The following is a 19337-nucleotide window of genomic DNA, read 5'->3' as shown; positions in this document are numbered from 1 at the left end:
TGTGCCCCATGGCCTCTCCGCTGTGGCTGCTGGCGGCGGAGCCTGGCCCAGTATCCCTGGGCAGCGTGTGTTTTGTCCAAGGATTGATCTGCTTTGGTCCCTCCAGAACAGGGAGATTGGAACTGAGTGATCTTTGAGGTCCCTTCCAACCCAAAACGTTCTATGGTTCTGTGAGCTGCTGCCGTGGAGCACCAAAACGGAGATACTCCCAGAAGTACCTCAGTAGGTGAAAAGATGTGAAAAGACAGCTTTAGTCTTGAGCCGGGGCATTGGCAGGAGTTAATCCATAACACACATCTGTCAGGCGGAACTGTCTGATGCTGGTCACAGATCGATGTGGAGCTGACCCCTGTCGTACCATACGTATACAAACAGGCAAGGCAGGATCCGTGATTTCAGTTCATTGCTCTTTGAACACAAGTTAACATCAGTGTAGTCAGTAATCATGGGAAGAAGCAGCAGCTATGTGTGATGACAATGAGAAGATTCACAACCCAAGGGGATATTGCCTGAACTAAGTCCAGGCTTAAGAAGCAGACTTGCTTCCTTGTGATGCATATAGGAGCCAAAAAGAAGGGAGTAACAACCTCCCACCTCCTCAAAACACTTCATGTACACAAAAGTCTGTCATCTTAGACTGGAAGAAACAGAAACAAATCACAGTTTGCTTGTACAAACCTTGGTTTAAAGCAACGCATGAAATAGCAACAGTGTTGAGTTCAAAGGTGTCCAGAATACTGTGGACGAAATCCATGTTCCACTTGTCCTTCCTTTGGTGCTCTTATGAACTCTGGACTTCACCACGCCAAATATTTTGATGTGACAGCTCCCATTGCTGAGAGGAGGAACTCGTCAGGGCTATGCTCAGCCTTCAAGAAAGAATGTGCCATAGTGGGTAGGAATGAACAGGTCACTTTCCATTGGACTTAATTTGTTTTCCAAGACTGTGGATTCACAAATGTAAGCCGTGCTGTGAACCCAGAGATAGCTGCAGGACAGACACTTCACCAATATTGTTAACTTATCAACATACATAATTTTTCCCACTCTACAAAGATTGTACTGTTCCAGGAGAGTTTTAGGAGAGTTTATGTAAGCACAAGAGTAAGGTCATCTGGATTTTGCTATTGTCTTCTGTAGTGCTTTAAGCCTGGTTCTTCTCAAGGTATGTCCTGTGACCTGGTTCAGGAATTGAGTCTTATTATAGATCAGTTTGCTCCTGTCTTCAGAACTCAAGTTAATAAATACCTCACAAATGCAGTTCAGAGTCTTGATCAACCACTTAAATAGCCTATTTCTCAACTTGAAACTTAACAGCACCGGAGGATTGGGATTAAGGGTATGTAGCTATAGTGCAGCAATTTAATACTCAGATGTGCTTAACTCCGTGAACAGGCCAGGGCTTTTCCCAGGCTTCTACAAGCAGCGGGTAGCAGAATTTTTGCTTTTCCTCTTTCCCACCTCAAAATCACTTTGCTTCAGTAAGTATGCGTGGTGCACATGGCAAAGTATTTATAGTGCCACCTAGCTAAATTTGTGGCTGCCGCTTCCATTCATTCCTTCTTAAAATGCTGGGAAATTCTTGCAGTAGAAATTGCAGTAATGAAGCAGCCTCACTTTGCAGTTGGGCAGTGAATGGGCAGGAAAAGCCACAGAAAAGACTGCATGTGCAGCAGCTGGTACCTGCCAAAGAGGCCATTTGGTGTGAACAATACATGGAAGAGGCAATGTTTGTGAGCTGTTTGGGGTTTTTTTTGAACAGCTTTGGAAGGAGCACACCAAGTGGAACAAAGCAAGGGAGCTTTCTCTCAGACCATTATCTGCACAGAAGCGCTCACAGCAGTGGCATTACAGTTACAGGGGAGATAAATGGCAGGACACTTCCTCCTGCCATACACCACCATTAAAGGCTATTTCACCATTCAGTCATATTTTCAAGGCCTTTAGTTATTGTTTTTACTTGCCTATGGGTCCTTTGCACCTGATGCCCCAGCTATGAAACAGAGCCAGTCACGTCTCACATTTGTCCAACACACTGAGATCTGTGTATGAACGTGCAAAGACAGATGATTTTTTTTGAAAACAAGTTGTGTGGCTTGTGAAAAATAAACCAAACAAGTGTTATTTTTTAAATTTTGTTTCATTTATTTGGCAGTAATATCCAAACCCCCCTGCTTCAAAAAAATTACAAAATCAAGTAAAATAAGTGCACTAAGGAAACCTACAGAATACTGATAAATTTCACACACGTACAGGAGGGAATATAGAGGGAGGAGTGGGATTTCTTTGTTTGTTGCTTAAATTTGGTTTTTTGGAAAAAAAACAGAACAAAACAAAACACCTTCCCTGCCCCTTGTAGTCTGTACAGCAATCGTCCCAGAGGGCAATGGCTGAAATTCAGCACTTCCTTCCCCAGCAGCCAGGTTACCCTGCAGGAGTTAAGTGACTGACCAGCCTGCAGCAGCCTGAGCATTGCTCAGTCTGGGCTGCCCTTCCCCTCTGTGCAGGGAGCGGAGATGTTTCGGTCCCCTTTGAGAACTGCTGCCCTTAGAACGGCCCTGCTCTCCACCGCGTCCCTTTGGGAGGGCACAAGGAGGAAGAGGCTCCACAGGCCGCAGCCCCTTCCAGAGACACTGTTGCTGCACTCCCAGCCTGCTGCCCCAGGTTACCCTGGGATCTGCTGTATGGCTTCTCAGAGAGCTCAGCTTGCCGGAGACCGCAGCCCATCCCTCCGCCTTCAGTGCAAGAGCAAGCTCTGTAAACCTCAGCTGCCAGCACAGGTCTCTGGCTGCCCCAGCAGCCACCCCCATCCACATGGCTGCACAGCCCCAGCAGACAGGAGGGCACAGAGAACACATCACACACAGTGCAGCCTACAGAACCCCTGAAGCCGTGCCTTCGCCTCCCCTTCCTGCACGTGCTCTGGTTTTCACAGTTGGAGATACTCCTGACTGAACAAGATGTTATCCCCATCCAGGGAAAGCCTTTAAGGCAAGCTGTTGTGTTTTCTCTAAGGCACTTTAACAATCCAAGCTGGAAGGAAGTGATCTGGGAGGCACTAACTACCTTTTAGAGCAGGGTTGGAATAAAGCAAAACATTAACAATGTTCCTGTGACTCCAGATCCAGCACATGAAGCCCTTTCACTTATACTCTTGGGAAGGAGCAAGGCTATGTCTAATGGGTGCTCCTATTTTACCAACCACTTCTTCCAGTGTCACCAGAACACAATGACTCTGTCCCAGTGTAGCATTGTCCACATTACCCTCAGCTCACATGGACTCATTCCTCTCACCTTCACAGGTCAAAGCTGCTCAAATCCAGGCCCTCGTGAGAAAAAAACCCAGACTCCTTGTGTATTTATGATGCCAAAACCTCTATGGCAGGGTACATTATGGTTTTCACTGGAAAAGTGGCACTCTGCCAAAGTCAATGGAAGTCCTGTAGCTTCATATCAGGAAAACAGCTCAAAGACCAGACAGCCTTTAACACATCTGGCTCACAGGAAAGAGCACAGGAGGGACCAAGCTTTCTTCTTTTCTTATACTTCTAGGTACCAGCTCATTCCTCCTCTCCAAGGAAAGCACTGTGCAAAAAGGGGAAGGTTGGGACAAAAGTCCTGCTGATCTTCACTCAAACCAGACATGCTTTTGCAGATGCAAGTGGAATTTTGATTGAGTAAGCAATAGGGACTGCAAGACACCCAGCAACAATTGCTGAAGTTGCTCACAAACAGAAAGAGGGAAGTCACAAGCAGTTGTCTCAGGGCACATGCAACTGCTTGGGAGGCACAGCACAGGCACAAAGGGAACATGGGTGTTCAGGTGTGTATGAAGTACATTTGACAACTGCATAAGAAAATCAGCTGGGCTTCAGGCTACAGAGGTGACTATGAACGAAACAGCATTTCATTCACATCTAGGACCAATGCTCTGAGAAACGTGTGGGATGAAACTGACCCATGAAGGAATGTGAGAGTGGTCAAAGGTGGTCTGATCAATGACACTGAGAAATGCGCCAATAATGAGGCTTCCAGCCCTGACTCCAAACTCATACCTGGAATCGAAGAATAATGCTGCTGCCTCACCCCAGAGGAAGACAAAAAGCCCAAGACGATACCAACAGCACAACTAAGCAGTTTTCTATGTAGTTAAGCTTTTTAAGATACTGTACTAATGGGATTGCCTGGTCCCTCTGTCTCTAGACTGCTTTGGGCAATTAAGAGAGGCACGAGCACAGACTCTGAGCACATGACCAATGCTAGCTAAGGGAGTGAGAGCTAGAGAGCTGCAGTGGCAATCTGTGTCTGGTGAAACTAATTACATCCAGCCCTGTCTCTTCTTCCCACAAGGGACACTGCTGTCCCCAGTTGGGAAATACCCTGTAGTGCAAGGCTCACAATTTGCCTGTAGTGTTTGTGGTGGCTGAGCGCAGTGCGATACAAACTGTGCATGGGCATTACAGCACTGTCAAGAACAAAAACCCACACGCTGGGTTTTCTTGAAAGATCTAGAGCTACAAAACATACAAAAGCTGGATCACTACCATAGGAAATAAAATAATAAAGAACCCAAAACAAAAACTAAAAGGGGGAGTCAGCATGTGAATGTGGTAAGAAAAAAATATGATAGCACCTCTAAGGAGGGGGCAGGGAGAGTAAGAGTGAGATGAGGTCAAAAGGAACCATGTTGTGTTGGAGCCCACAATGTACTGGAGGAGCTGATGGGGACAGTCTAGTGGAAAGCAAGGAGGAATGTGCTGGACTCATGCCAGCAGCATGGCACCATGACTCCCAGGTGTCACACCAGGCTGACCAGCTTTGAGGAGCTCAAACCAAAGGGTAAGGTCCTTGGATAATGATGCCCTGCAGCACACGTGTTCAGCCACAAAACTGCCAGGCCTGTATTTTTGCAGCCAAAGCTGGTGCTGACAATTGTAATGATTGAATTTCTATCCAGCAGTGACCTCCATCCTTTCCCCAGATCCAGGGGAACAAGAAATCCCTGTTAATTCCTGGAGGGAACAGCCGTCTGCTCTGGGAAAGGGTCCCAGAGGCTGCTGTCAGTCCCTCCCAGCCTTCCAAGGTCCCAGCAATGAAGCTCCCTGAACAGGTGGGCTCTGCTCCCCTTTCCTGGCCCCATTCTCTGTGTATTACAAAACAAATAACCCATTGCTATACATGTAAATATCTGTGACTGGGCAACTGTAGCAGACACTTGTGCATACTGAGATCAGCACTGGAGGACAGGGTGGCAGGTTGGGCCCATCCTCCTGGGCTCCTCCGCTGTGGAGGCCCCTTACATCTCCTTGGTGCTCATTCTCTTGGTCTTCTCAGCCGTCTCCTAGAGAAAGAGAGCACAGAAGTGAAGCTCTGCACTGACACAGGAATTGGTGGTGCTCTGCAGCCTTTGGTTCATTCACAGGCAGTGCCAACACTGGCTTGTATCTTAAAGCCCCACACCTGTATGTGTCCCCACAGGTAAGAGATCCCCCTTTTATTGTGCTCCCCCTTCTACCAGAAGTCTCCAAGTAACAGAAGCAGAGGGAACTCCTCTGGCAAGGGGAGACTTAGTGCAAGCAGACCTTTCCAGCCTCACGCTAACCTGATGCTTCTGCAGTTCCTGAATGTATCTGGCCATTTCCTCCTCAGTCAAATCTTGATCAGGTCGGTGTCTCTGAGCAGGCACCTTCTCATTCCTCCCTGCAAACAGAAATGGAGTTTAGTGTTTTGCAGACAGGGGGTACACATTTCAGATGCTGAACCATGAAGAACAAAGAGAGGCAGGTCAGCCACAGCATCCCTCGAGCTTAAGAAGCCTTTGCAGGAGGAAGGTATGGGCTGGCTTCCTAGAAAGAGAACGAGCCTTGTGGCTGCCTGGGACTTCACAAATTGGGTGTCCAGTCTGTCCCTGTCTCTCCTTCCCACGTGACTGATAATAAAAAAACATGGAAGAGGTTGCATATTATTCAAAAGAAACACCTATAATTCAAACATCTTTGCCTCTTGTAAGGAGTAAATGGAAGCTCAGTGCTACCCAAGTACATTAACTGATATCTAATAAAGAGGTAATTTCACTCAATGAAGATACAACTTGCTGATGTGTTTGATCTGATTCTTCAGTTTCATTATTCCTCTAACCCCTCTGCTGCTCTGACATGGGCAGAAAGTCAAGGAATTGTTATCCCATTGCATGGATGCAGGGAACAAAGTAGGCAGCAAGAACAGGTATTGCATAGCAACTTTGAAGGCTGTTTCTGGGGAGGCAACAAAAAGAGTCTCTCATTCTGCTGCTTAATCTATGACACCTACACACAGCTCCTCTGGCAGCTCTATTAATACTACAGTTGTCTTTTCTCAGGTGAGTTCCTGCTGCTACAGCTAAGTCTGGGCTGAGGTGATCCTGAAGGCTCTGCTGCAGAAAGTCAGATAAACATGAAGAACTCTGTATGCACTGCTGCCGTTCCCCTCTCTCCTACTCTGCCCAAGCTACTGACTATAGATCTGAACCAGTGTACTGCTGGCAGGTCCCACACAGCACTGAAACAAAGCTCATGCAAGGGCCTGGTTTCTAAGGAAGAAGGCCAGAAAAATGCAGCAAGGGCTGAGTTGCTAGGGGAGAAGGCCAGAAAAATGCAGCACCATGCTGGTAGGATGGATGTGACTCCTTAGGAAGGACCCATACATTTGCCAACACAGGGAAAAGGTGGCGTTCCACTGGCCCTGGACTATCTGTGAGAAGGTGAAACAGAGAGCTGCTGTTCACAACTGCATCATGACCTCTCACAATTGTACCGTGGCTGTGCAAGTTTAAGGGCCTTCCAAAGGAGGAACAAACAACCCTGCATTACTATGAGCACCACCTTCTTTCATCACCATCATTCTACAGTTTTTGGGGCAAGAAGCTGAAGTGCTTCCTTTGCATTGGATGAAGTTTCCTATATTTCCTCTGGATCAAGACAGGATCCTAGATCCTCTTTTACAAATTCCATAAACACAGATACAGTGAGGATACAGACACACGTACAGGAAAGCTGACTTGCTCACGCCTACACATACAGTTGCAGCCAGTGATCTCTTTGGTCTGCACCAGCTGGATGCAGACTTGCTCTGGTCTGGAAGATTTAGTGCTGAATTTTTGTGACACCAAATCCAAACTACAAACCCCAGCAGCATTGCCCCCAGCTCAGTTACACACTTTCTGACCTCTGGAACAGTACCAGCTTGGGTTTGACTAACAAGGAACATGTGAGGGTTATGCAGAAGCCACTCATGGAGAAGCTGAGGAGAAGCTGGAGAGAGAAGAAACCTGGATAGCTGGTGCCTTTGGAAAGGCAGAGAGCGAGAACTCCTTTTGTCCAAACCCAAACACAGTAACTATGTGGAGAGCATACGGACCCTCGCACGTCATTGCGGTGCACACCCAGTTCCCACAGGCGCAGACACAGCGGTTGCACTCCACCTGGGTCTCTGCTCCATCCTCATAGGTCTCATCTTCCAAGGCACACTCTGAAGAGGCACAAAACAAGGGCAGTGATTGTGAGATAGTGAGCAGGCTAAAGACAACTTACTTTGGAGATGCTTTAAGAGAGAGAACAGGTATGAGGTTTAAGGCGAAGCCTTCCTTCCCCCAACCACCAGAAGTTTCCTAATGACTAAAATATTCATGCTGAATTTGGTGAGTGAAATCAGCCAAAACATAATTTTGGGAAAGTCAAACACTTTGTTCTTCTTCCTCAGAAGAACACATTTCAACTTCTCAATTCCAAATGAAATCTCAGCGTTGGATTTGTTTGAATTTCCTTATCTGTTATACAAAGAAAAGAACCCCTGAAATGAAAGCTTGGGTTATTCTGATCCAGGTAGGGATAAGGTGGGGAAATGATTTATATATTTATGTATTTATGTATTTTATGTATGTTGCCTTGAGAAAGGAAGGAAAAAAAAAAAAATTCTCATTTCAGCTCACATTTCTTCTTACAGCTACATTACATGTTTAAGTCAACGCCCCCCAAGCACTCAAAGGTGTTAAGTGATAACGAGCCGATGAAGTTTTCCAGGGAAGGTGCAGCATCCCTAGTTTCTCACTGAAACAGGCAACAGCAAGTTCAACTTAATATTCCCAAGAAAGCATGGCCTCTGTCTGCTGCTCAGTGCCACTGCAGTGGGATGTAAGTCTGGCCCCTTTGGACTCACCCCTCAGGGAGACAATGAGATGACTGGCTATGCACACCGGGTCAGTAGAACATTAAGCTGCTTTCACACCAACTGGATCACTAAGCAGGATTTGGAAGGATAGTGAACTTTGAGATAGTCATCAGGGAGGCTCTCTGTGTGAAAGCTAGAGCATAGCAGGACTTTGGTCTGGTCTGATTTTCCTAAGTTATCTGGCCATGAACTCCTCACGTGATTGATCTCTGCACTGTTAAATACATGCCTTGACCTTACAAGCATACCATACCCATTCAAGCTACGTCCTTGCTTCTAAAATCCAAACCTTTCTCATTACAAGGGCTGCAGGAGCTCTGGGACAGAAAAAGCAGTACTTTCAACAATGCAGGGACAATGGTGCTGCTGGATAAGAGGCAGGCATATATTAAAATTATCTCTGGCAGTGGAGTTACAGCACCCGATGTCTGGCCTGAAGCTGATCTCTTTTCTTTCCTCCCTTCCCAGGACCCTCTTGTTCCCCAAGATAAGTGAAGAGTTCCTACTTTTCTCTGGTGGGTTGAAGGATGGGCTGAGGCACTTGAGAAATTCATTGAAGCTGAGCTTCCAGTCAGCATTTTCATCTGACAGCTCGATGAGGGCATCTACGCAGAGTCCCCTGAAAGGAAACACAGAGGCTTGTTCTGCACAGGGCTGTGCTAGGCTGGTCCCTGTTCTACTGTCTTCAGAGTGCAGGTGAGTAAAAACAGTAATAACTAGGGAGACTCCATTAAGATGTCTGGCAGAAGTGGCTTCTCTAAGGAAACCTCATGGGATACAGAGAAAATAAAAACAGTCACAAAATACTCTGGCAAGGGGCTGAGCATTGGGGGTATATTCAGAACAGCAGGAGTAGGACATCCACATTTGTTGACACCTACATGCTGTGACACAGGTAGAGGTGCAAGCACAGCATAACCACAAGCAGCCTTTTCTCACAGAGTGGCACACTAAGAGAAAGGGAACCTCTCAAACTATACGCTGCATATGAGCGGTGTTTTCCCACCATCTTCCTTGTGCTGGATCTAGCTGTAAGCAAAAGGTGAGGGAAGTCCTCTGGAAAGCTAATTTATTAGGAAATTGAAAGAAGATGACAAATCTTCTGTCACCCAACTCCCTTCTGGCTGCACAAGTGCTAGATTTAAGGCAAAAGAGGGTTGGAATACATGCCTAACATGAAAGGTAGAGATAGGACTGCTCCCCTTGTGGTGCTCACACCTATTTAAGTGAGGAGCCACTTCATACAAAGTTATCTTTGTCAGTGCAAACCCTAACTGATATTTGGTCTGCACCAGCTGGATGCAGAGTAGCTCTGGTCTGGAAGATTTAGTGCTGAATTTTCATGACACCAAATCCAAACTACAAACCCCAGCAGCATGAGTGAATTTCCATGTTCTGTTCTACCACATCTGCCCTCCCTCTGGCACCCTGTCCACTGCCCACCTGAGCAACTTGTTGGTCTCCTGGTCCATGTAGGTGGTGATGTTGATGGCAGTCTCATTCTGCTCCACAAACTTCAGGAATTCAGTGGAGTCCAAGCGAGAATCACCATCATCAAAGCTCTGCAGGGGAAGATGGGAAGATGTGAGAGGCTCTAATTTATCAGTTCAAGGTACACCTCTTCCTTCTTCCTCTTCCATATTTACTTAGCATTTTGAAGCTTTAGTGAGACAAGTTCCATTATCCCTGTTTTTCACAAAGCAAGAGGCTCAGAGAAAAGCAGCAACATATCCATATTAGCCTCAGAATGAGAGAGAGATGATCCTAGCCTTGTCCTCACAGATAAGCTACACTGCCTTTCATTCACCTCCTGCTGCTTGATTTATGGCTCTAACCCTATTTCTCCTCTTTGTTCCAGCCAGCTCTTAGTTTTCTTATATACGTCCTGCATTAAAGCAGACCAGTTGCATTCAAGGAGGTGTCAGCTTTCCAATATGTGTAAATCCAAAGCTGTGCCTGGACTCTGACAGTGACAAAAGGGAAAATCACAGGAAGCAATTTTCTGCTGATACCAGGGAAAAAATTTAATGCAATAGCACAACATCTCACCATCAACTTCTTAAGCTCCTGACAAGGCTCCTGGCACTGAAGAGCAGCGTTTTTAGCCCCAAAATCCTGGCTGTACTCCCACAAAAGTAATTGTATTTTGCCTTCCTGTTTGGAGATGTGACACCACAGTGCTGGGCACGCAGCAGGAACTGCTGTGCCCCCTCAGAGACAGCTGCATTCCTGTGAGCGGAAAATTAATCCTGCACACAGACTGCTGCCACCTAATTTTTGCTGCATGATTGGGGTAGGTCACTGTGGTTCCTTGTGTAGTGCTCTCAGGAACGCTGGAAGAGACACTCTTGTTACCTCTGTGTGTTTCAGGAGAAACATCTAGGGCTAGGGAAATTACTCTGTGTGCTTATCCTCCATAACTGCTCCACAGGTCAACTTCCACTAGACTTTGAAGCCTCTTGTCCTGCTTTTTTTTTGTGAAAATGACTGCAGTTCTCTTAATGACCCAGACTGTTAAGTGAGTTTTCTTGCCTTTCAAAGCTATGGTCTGCATTAAGGCATTCCCACAGAGACCCTCCAAAATGGAGCAGCTTCCCACTACTGGCCTTGCTCCTCTTGAAATAATGTCCTTCAAGGTCATGGCCTGCCTGACGAACAAAGCACATCCCAGTGAGCCCCACAAGTCAGGTTTCCAGGAGGGAAATAGCTTAATGCTACATCTGCAAACCTCCCCATCAAGGAGAAAAGGGAAAAGCTTCATGTCAGCTATGTCTCCAGTGTTTCCACATGCAGGGCAGGAATCAGGCCATTTGCTGGGCAGGCTTGCAGAGCCCCACAGCTTGGCACGACAAAATTCCTCCAGTGACTGCAGACACTCATTGCTGACACAAATTTCTGTGTGTTTGAAACCATTTAGTTTGTTTTACCTTGATTTGTCTCAAGTTTTTCCAAACTCTGAATTCTGCTTTAAAAATGTTTCAAAGCTTTAAGAATAAGGTAGTTGATAAGGTGGATTACACCTGACAAAGAATCACAGAAACATTAAGGTTGGAAAAGACCTCCAAGATCATTGAGTCCAACCTCTGATCGAACACCACCTTATCAACTAAACCACAGCACCAACTGCCACATCCAGTTGTTTCTCGAACCCTTCCAGTGGTGTGACTCCACCACGTCCCTTGGCAGCCACTCTTTCCCCAGCCTGTAGCACTGCCTGGGGTTGTTGTGATGCAAAGGCAGGACCCAGCACTTGGCCTTACTGAACCTCATACTGTTGACCTCGGCCACAGAAATTCACCGGTTGGTACAAGTAGAGGCATTGTTTTGCCATAGGAACTTCCACCCAGTGGCTGGGATCAGTGCTCCAGAAAAAGTGGGACAGTAAAGAGAACATGAGGCTGCCTGCCTCTGAGCTGCAGCCATGGGATGTCACCAGCACACTGACAGGCGTGGGGACAGCAGGTGTGAACAGGTTATGCAGTGACAGTGCAACAACCCTGTGGCTGGCTCACGCGTTTCAGCAAAGCCCATGACCTGGGGAGACCCTGCAAAAGTGGCTGGGGACAGCACATTTGCAGGGAGAGGGACCGACACAGGACACTGCTGCTTTTGGGTGCTGGCAGGCACTGACAGGAGTGCCCAGGGCAGTGGGTTTCCACACACAGAGCAGCTTTAATGGCTGCAAATGTGAGGATGCTCTGTGGAGCGAGGGGACCAGCTCCTCTGTCTCACCAGGGGGTGCCATTGCCATGGCAAATTTGCTGGCAGCGCTAACTCCTGTCAGGCACCATTAATCTCTTGCTGTCAACAGCTCATGATTTAAATGCTCTCCCCTCTTCCCCACCTGCTCCTCCAGCTCCATCCTGAATGCTTTGAAGTCTCTATCAGGAGCCAGGCATGAGGGGGAGGGACACAGCAGTGCATGTGGCAGGAGCATGGGAGAAGCTTGGGATCTGCTGGTTACAGAAGGGGGTGGGGATTGGCTGAGGACAGACTGATGGGGAGGAGAGAAGAACAGGATTATTGCAAGGCCCAAGACCCAAGTGGCTCCTTTCACTCTGCAGAGTACTAGGGAACTGCCAGCTCTCGGCCACAACTGGGACATATTCCTTTAAGCCCCCCAAGTGTCCCCTATATCCATCTCAATATGGCCTTGGGACTATCTGGAACAAAGGATCAGCTGCCACAGCTTCCTGCATTTCCAGCACTTTCACCTTTTTTCCTCTGGCTTTTTAACCCTGAGATTAGTAGTTCTCTACTCTGCCACAGGCACATGTGGCTTGCCCTCCTCCTTTTCCCCAGGGCAGGTCAGACACCAGGAGCTGGAGAGGCTCCACATCTGGTTGTCACAAGCTGTGTCAGTGGCTCAGTCAGTGGCTGCTGCAGGCAGCCCATAACACATCAGGCTGTAGGACTTATCAGATCCCTCTGGTCCCCAGTTCCACAGGTGCATCACACACTGGAGCCTCTCAGCTGCGGGCATAGCAGCTGTTTTACAGTGACAAGGCAAGAAGTGTTGTTTGGGCTCTGAGGCAGGTGCTGCTCTACTTGCCTTGAAATATTTGTCCAGGACTTCACTGTAGTTACTGCCCTTGGAGAACCACCCATCTGGGATAATCTCAGCTTCCAGCCACTGAATGACCCGGCGACGAAGCTCATCCCTGTCCGACTGGTAGCAGACAACTGTAATGGGAGACAGCGCAGCAGAAGGAAATACAAGGGTGAGAGAAATGAAGCTGGCAGGGAGACCACAGAGAGAGGCCCAGGAATAAAAGCCAGCCAGCCCACCCTGATGGCAGTTTGCAGTCCCTCGGTCTGGTCCTTGGAGTTACATCACTGCCAGATCCAAGCAGATGTGTCATGTGCTGAATAGTGGACAGGCTGTTGGTGACACCATGTGGCAAGGCCGGAAAACAACACTCCTGCCAAAGCTCTTCCTTCCCATCCCTGAAGCTTGTGGAAGAACAACCCCAAGCTGACTCATCTTGGTGTGAAGAGTCCCAGAAGGAGGGAGGAAGGTAACTGACAGTCCCCAGGCTTCCCGACACTGTGCAGAATTGGCATTCAGCTGTCAACCCTAAAATACCAAAACCTCTATCCTCTGCAAGGGTGAAGACTAGACTGAGCAAGCCTTTCTACCACTCTTCTCCAAGATTTGAATTTTAGGGCCTACTATCTCAGGAAATTTTGTTTCTTCAAAGCCCTGATTTGTCCACTCTGACTGGAAACAAGAGGGGTCAAGTTGGGCTCGTTCACTCACAGTGCTTGCCAGTGTCACAGGTTTCTCCAGGTGGTTATCACTTTGTGTGCTAGTACAAACCATGCCTTTGGAAACAAAACTGAAAGCCTGGCTGTGAATTATCACACCTGCCCAGTGGTCAGTGAAGCCAGAAAAGGAATCAGCATGCATTCACGTCACTTACACACACTAAAGATCTTCTGAATACAGTGACTACTATCACAACCAGATGGAGAGATGAAAAAACCCAGCTCTGTAGGGATTCTGCATGTTTAATTTTGAACTTCTTTAAAACTGCTCTACGGTGGTGGCCATGCTCTGACATGGTCCTTCCTCTTTAGTTTGTATGAGACTTTGCTCTCATCTGTCCTAGGAAATTAAAGTTGATGATTATACAGCTCCAGTACTTAAGAGGTCATGACTGAGAAAAGGAATTCCCCTGATGAAGCATGAGCCATGGTCCTAAAATCCAGAGTCTTAAGTACACATGGCAATACATAAGGGGAGAAACCAAGCACAGGGAATCAAAGAGGCTTATAATTTAGGTGATCATAGAATCATTTAGGTTGGAAGAGACCCTTAAGATCATCTTGTTGGCTGATGGTAGAGGCATTTCAGCTGTACCTCCTGACTCTCTGCCTCTGCACCCATTGGTTCATCACTCCTAAAGCAAAGTTTCCTTTTAAAAGGGTGCTCTTGGAGTTGGGGACAACAGCTCCACAGTTGTTCTGTCTTATATCCCCAGTGAAGGAGGTCAAAGAGTGCTCCATCCCTCAGTCTGGGTGATGAGCACAGTTTGTGTCCCTGGGGGCAAACTGGGTTTCACTGCACCTTGACTATGCTGAGTCCCTGAGACATCCCAGCATAGTGAAAAGCCCAGGAAACGTATGAGTTCTGAAAGGTTGCCCAAGAGTAAAGAGCTGGGCAATCACATTTCAGCTGATTTATCAACTCAGACTCTGGTACAGGCCGTGCAGGGTATGACTTTTACACAGAGCTCTGCAAGTCCCCCAGAACACCCTCCTGCCCATCTCCCAGAGCATACAAATGCATACAGAGGCCTCAGCCAAACAGGAGACAGCTTCTTACCTGGACTTGCAGCTGGATTCTCAGACTTCTTCTCTGTTAATGGAAAGACAGAAGAGGACATTTCTGATGCAGTGTGTAGCAATACGAATCTCTTCCCACCATGGGTAAAAGCAGGGGAACCTGGGACTCTGGAAATATGGGGGCCACATATGTGATTGAGGGGCTGGAATCCCCTGGACGCAGAGGAGATACCGAGAACAGTTTAGATTGAAGAACTGAAGGCTCAGGGACAATGTCATCAATGTTTATAAATCTGATGGAAGGACATGAGGAAGACTGCACCAGACTTTTATCCACGGTATCCAGTGACAGGGCAAGAGACAGTGGGCACATATTTAAACACATGAAACTCTGCGTAAACACAAGAAAACATTGCAGCTGGCATGGGGGATGTTAAACAGCCTCATTGATGAGGCAAAATCCTTGCTCCTAAAGTTATTGAGGTCAGTTATGAACATGGATGATAGTATTGGTTTTAGGAGTTTATCCTGAGAGCATGACCTTTCCTCAGCAGTTAAACTGAGACATTTACCTGGCTGAATCCAAAAGCTCAGAGAGGAGCAGCAGGAGCAAAAAGTTGCCCTGCTCCCCTGAGCGCTGCACTCCCAGCAGCTTAGGGAGACAATAGCTCCAAGATTCCACCACAGCCAAGGTGTCAGGATTTTGAGTGCACTAATGAGGGCCTTAACGATCCTGCTGGCCTCAACTAAAGCCTCCATCCATACTCTCTGACTGTGAGCCATGAGGCTCCATTTCATATCTGATATCTCAACCCCTAATCCTTGCCTGTGATCATTATGCTGCAGCCATGCCTGTCTCCAGCTCTGTTGCAACCACTCTCTTCCCCAGATTGTTGATCCAAGCCCTGACTTGGTGACTATGTTGATCTCAGCCTTGCTCCAGACTGCATTACTATGAGTTTTTCTGGCTGTTGTCTGATTCTAGTTATCCAAATCACCAGCCCTGACTTTATGACTTGATTTCAGGCCACTTCATCACCAGCAGCTTGCCTGGTCATCTGGACTCTTGCTTGAATCTGGCTACTGTTGAGAGGCTTGCCTTGTTTACCCCACTCAGCAACAGTGGGACAAGATCTGGGCTGATGAGGCCTCTGCCCTTCCTTGTTATCATGTTTCCCCTTCCAACTCTTTGTCTCTCAGAGTGCAGCCAGCCCTCCTGGCCAGGGTTACCTTTGCAGTGGCCATCGTAATCCACCTGGATCTTGGAGCCAGTGAGGCAGGCGTCACGGTGCAGCTCACAGTGGTTCAGATATGTCTTGCCATTGCTCCCGCACACAGGCCTCTTGTGAGGTTTGCATTTCTGTGGGAGAGCCAGAGAACACAGCGTTTTACCTGCCTCCTTGGGACAGCTAGAGGGAGGCAGGTGAGTCCCCACCATCAGCCCAGCTCAGAAGTCCTTGGCATAGTCCCCTTGGCCCTGTGCTTGGAACAGGCTAACTCATGCATCATTACCCCAGAAAAACCCACGCAGGGAAGTCTGTGGGTGTGAGTTCAAAGGCCTCCCTTCATCCCAGTTTCTATCACCACCAGCATGACAGGAGTCTTTCTGAAAGCAGACCCTGCAGAGAAATCAGTGCTCAGCATAAATACAGAGCATAATCCTGCAACTGCTGCTCCATGTGCCATGGACATGTCACAGGTGTTTCTGTGCCTCTGGTCTATGCACCTGTCCTTGCTTGGCTCCATTGCATCTCCCTGTAGACTCTGCTCCACTCTTCTGCAACCAAATGGCAGAATAAGCCATCAGCCATGAACAAACAGCACAGCCTAAGGCAAAGAGAGTTCACCAGTGCCACTGTTGAGGCTATGAGCTTCTTTCTTCTGTCCCTTTTGGGCTGGCCAAGCCTACCCAGAGTGACAGACTCTCTTCCTACTAACAGGGCACTTCACTCTCCAGTGCCCAGGCTGGTCATGTCAGAGCTGCAGGCTCTGAGGGAAGGGGGAACGAAGAACCACATGGCCATTCCCAGCAGCCAGGCAGAAATGTTTTGAAGGAATGGGGCAGAGCAGAGTAGGGAGACACTGCGTCTCTACAGCTGGGAAAGACTCTTCTAATCATCCCTGACTCCCTGCTGGATAAAGCTATTCATTCTCACAGCACTCTACCACAATTATTTCCATTATACAAAAGCTGATTTTTAGTAGGGTGCTTGTAACCTCCTCAAACAAGACACCAGTGAGGGCAGGCTGTCTTGGAGCTCACACACCACTCTCTAGAGTGCCCTTCAAAGCCAGCTGCATATCCCATACCCCACTGGGCTTTCCCAACAAAAGACCTCCAGTCAAGTCTCCTGTGCTTGTAAAGACCCTAGGCAGTCCTGCAAGCAGCACAGCTGTGAGTTCCAGACTATATCTACCCTACAGGGCTCTTCTCCCACACAACACTGGAAACAATCCTGTTGTTTGAAGAGCCACTGTGAATTTGCAGCTGCTTCAAAACAGCCATAGCTTTATTCTATCATGGGATCCTTCCAGTGAAAGAAACCCATCTGGGGGGTGACGGTGGTGACACCGGTCCCAGACACAGAACCTGTGCTGCTCCCGTACCTCAATGCAGAGGCAGGTTGGCTCTCCCTTCTCTGTCACTGCACACTCACGCCCAGCTCCACAGAAAACATTGGCACAGATCTTAGATTTGCTCCTTGGCTCCTCCTGCAAGATACAAAGTCAGAGACACAAAATACATTATTTCCCAGAAGAGTAGCAACACAGTTTAAAAAAAATAACACATTTAACTGGTATCAAGACCAAAAGGTACCACGGTGGTGAGGTGGGGATGACAGAACAAGAGAGATATGACTGCAGTAGATGGACAGCTCAGACAATAAGAAAGAGCAGACGAATGAGGGCTACAGTCCCAACAATACAGGGTTTCCTTGAGGTCATTCCTGGAAAATCACCTGAGAGAACTGGAGCAAACATGAGCAAGAGGAAGTCTAGCATGAATAATTTGTTCATGTCAAGGACGGCTGTCTTTAAAATTTCTTCTCATGGAGGGTAGGGAACAGAAATGTCTTTGCTTGAGACATTGAGGAGGAAGGTGAACATATCCCTAGAGGAAGGTGCAATAGCAAACAGGCAAAAGAAATTGCCATCAGGCACCAGATAATGTCCCCGTCACAAAAAAGTCACAAAACTACATGACCCATTATCTTGCTTTCACTGGTCAAGATTAAACACTTAAAAGGAAGCAGCGCTGTCATGGATAAGATAATTATACAGTAACCCTCCCATAATGAAAATTCCTTCCTGGTTCCTGACAGCCTGCAGTTGACTTATGCCCTGCAGCACAATTTACAAGCTTTACAGTTTTCTCCTAGCCAAAGCCATCACAAGTATTGTTGTTCACATAACTGTCAAATATTTTTTTTTTTGAGTCCCAATGCATTCCTAAACTGGTGACACCTAGCATGGAGTACTTCCACAGTTTAATCATGTTTTTGATACAACCACCACTTACTTTTATCAATTTAATGCCTTTTTAAAATACACTTTTAAAAGAGAAGGTAGTTCCAGGGGTTCAGACTTTGAAGACCCTGGCTTAATTCCCTGCTTTGCCATTAATTTCATTTGGGACTCTCATTTCATCTAATATTTTCCACCTGTATGTTGAGTATCTGGTATATGCCAGCCAACTGGCTTCTGCAACAGTTTTGTATCAGAAATAAGATTGAGGAATGAAAAATAATCAGTGAGATAAGTCAATGATATCTGCTGTGTTTCTTCCTTCTAATACAAAAATATTTTTTCACCTTCTCATCTATTATTCTTAAAATCTGCTCATTTGTGGCATCTTTGTACCTCCATCACATACTTTTGAAAATAGGTGATGAACTAGAAACATAATTTCTCAGAAGAACAAGTGTTATTGACAAATGCTGAACACATTTTTTCCTCCTGTTTATTCTTTATCCTAATTTTTTGTTTGTTTTGCTTTTAAACCACAATTTCAGAGAGCTGCTGTCTTTACAGCCCACAGAGACAGCCAGACCATTTTCTGAATAACCTTGCCCTGGTCTTCAGAATGGTTTGTTTGCTGGCCTACTGCACAATTCATCAAACCCGAGAAGGTCTTTTCAAAGCACTGCAGGAATCCCTCCAGGTTCACACAGTGACAAACATCTTTCATACTCTCTATAGGTGTTCCTATTTTGCTGCTTATTCTGTCAAATACAGTATTTGGACATGCCAATCTTAGCTGAGAAATGTATCCCATGTCCCAGGCCTGTTCTCCCCATGAAGATAGTGTTATCCTCCCTCTGCCTTTCAACCTCCTTTCACATATTTTTTCTGAGCTACAAGCGACACACTATCCCTTCTACTGCATCTACCACTCTCTACTCACCTTCCAGTGGAGAGCTGGGGTAAATGACCTGGGCACTTCTGGGGTGGGATGGCACAACAGGAGTACTTCACTGCACAAAGCAATCTCATGCAACTCAGGGCAGAGAATGAAGAATAGCTCATTTTGCAAAATGCACAAAGAAAAACCCAAATTGTCTAAGGCCGGAGTCTGACTAAGGGCACTCACACACCTAAAATGCACCGTAGCTACCAAAGTGCTGATCCATTTAAGGGGTTTTGAATAATGTGTCAATCCCTTCAAGCAGTCAAAGACCAGAAAAAACCGGCTAGGCACGGCTTTGAACCACCACCCAGCGAGGTCTGTAATCCAGGGGCCTGGCAATAGATGGCAGTACTCTGCCTCTCCCATGGACAGGCAGGACTGCCAGCAGCCACCTCCCAGTCCATGCTCACCGATGCCAAACCTGGCTTTTGATTCC

At 47.1% G+C, this 19337-nt stretch overlaps 1 protein-coding gene across 1 annotated transcript in view; it reads right to left on the bottom strand.

Moving 5' to 3' along the window:
* Positions 1-2121: 2121 nt before the first annotated feature.
* FSTL1 (follistatin like 1) overlaps positions 2122-19337 on the bottom strand; it is a 52920-nt gene continuing 35704 nt past the window's right edge. The window contains exons 3-11 of the mRNA XM_032098456.1: positions 17101-17205; positions 15724-15853; positions 14534-14566; positions 12758-12888; positions 9649-9767; positions 8712-8824; positions 7396-7506; positions 5603-5700; positions 2122-5341 (exon numbers count right to left, since the gene is read on the bottom strand). Of these exons, the coding sequence (XP_031954347.1) occupies positions 5297-5341; positions 5603-5700; positions 7396-7506; positions 8712-8824; positions 9649-9767; positions 12758-12888; positions 14534-14566; positions 15724-15853; positions 17101-17205 (885 nt within the window). The 3' untranslated portion in view covers positions 2122-5296. The remainder of the gene's footprint in view (positions 5342-5602; positions 5701-7395; positions 7507-8711; positions 8825-9648; positions 9768-12757; positions 12889-14533; positions 14567-15723; positions 15854-17100; positions 17206-19337) is intronic.

Source organism: Corvus moneduloides, chromosome 2 (genome assembly GCF_009650955.1).
Source record: "Corvus moneduloides isolate bCorMon1 chromosome 2, bCorMon1.pri, whole genome shotgun sequence".
Classification (NCBI taxonomy): domain Eukaryota; kingdom Metazoa; phylum Chordata; class Aves; order Passeriformes; family Corvidae; genus Corvus; species Corvus moneduloides.
Note: the sequence above shows the minus strand (reverse complement) of the source record. Positions and strands in the feature narration are given on the sequence as shown.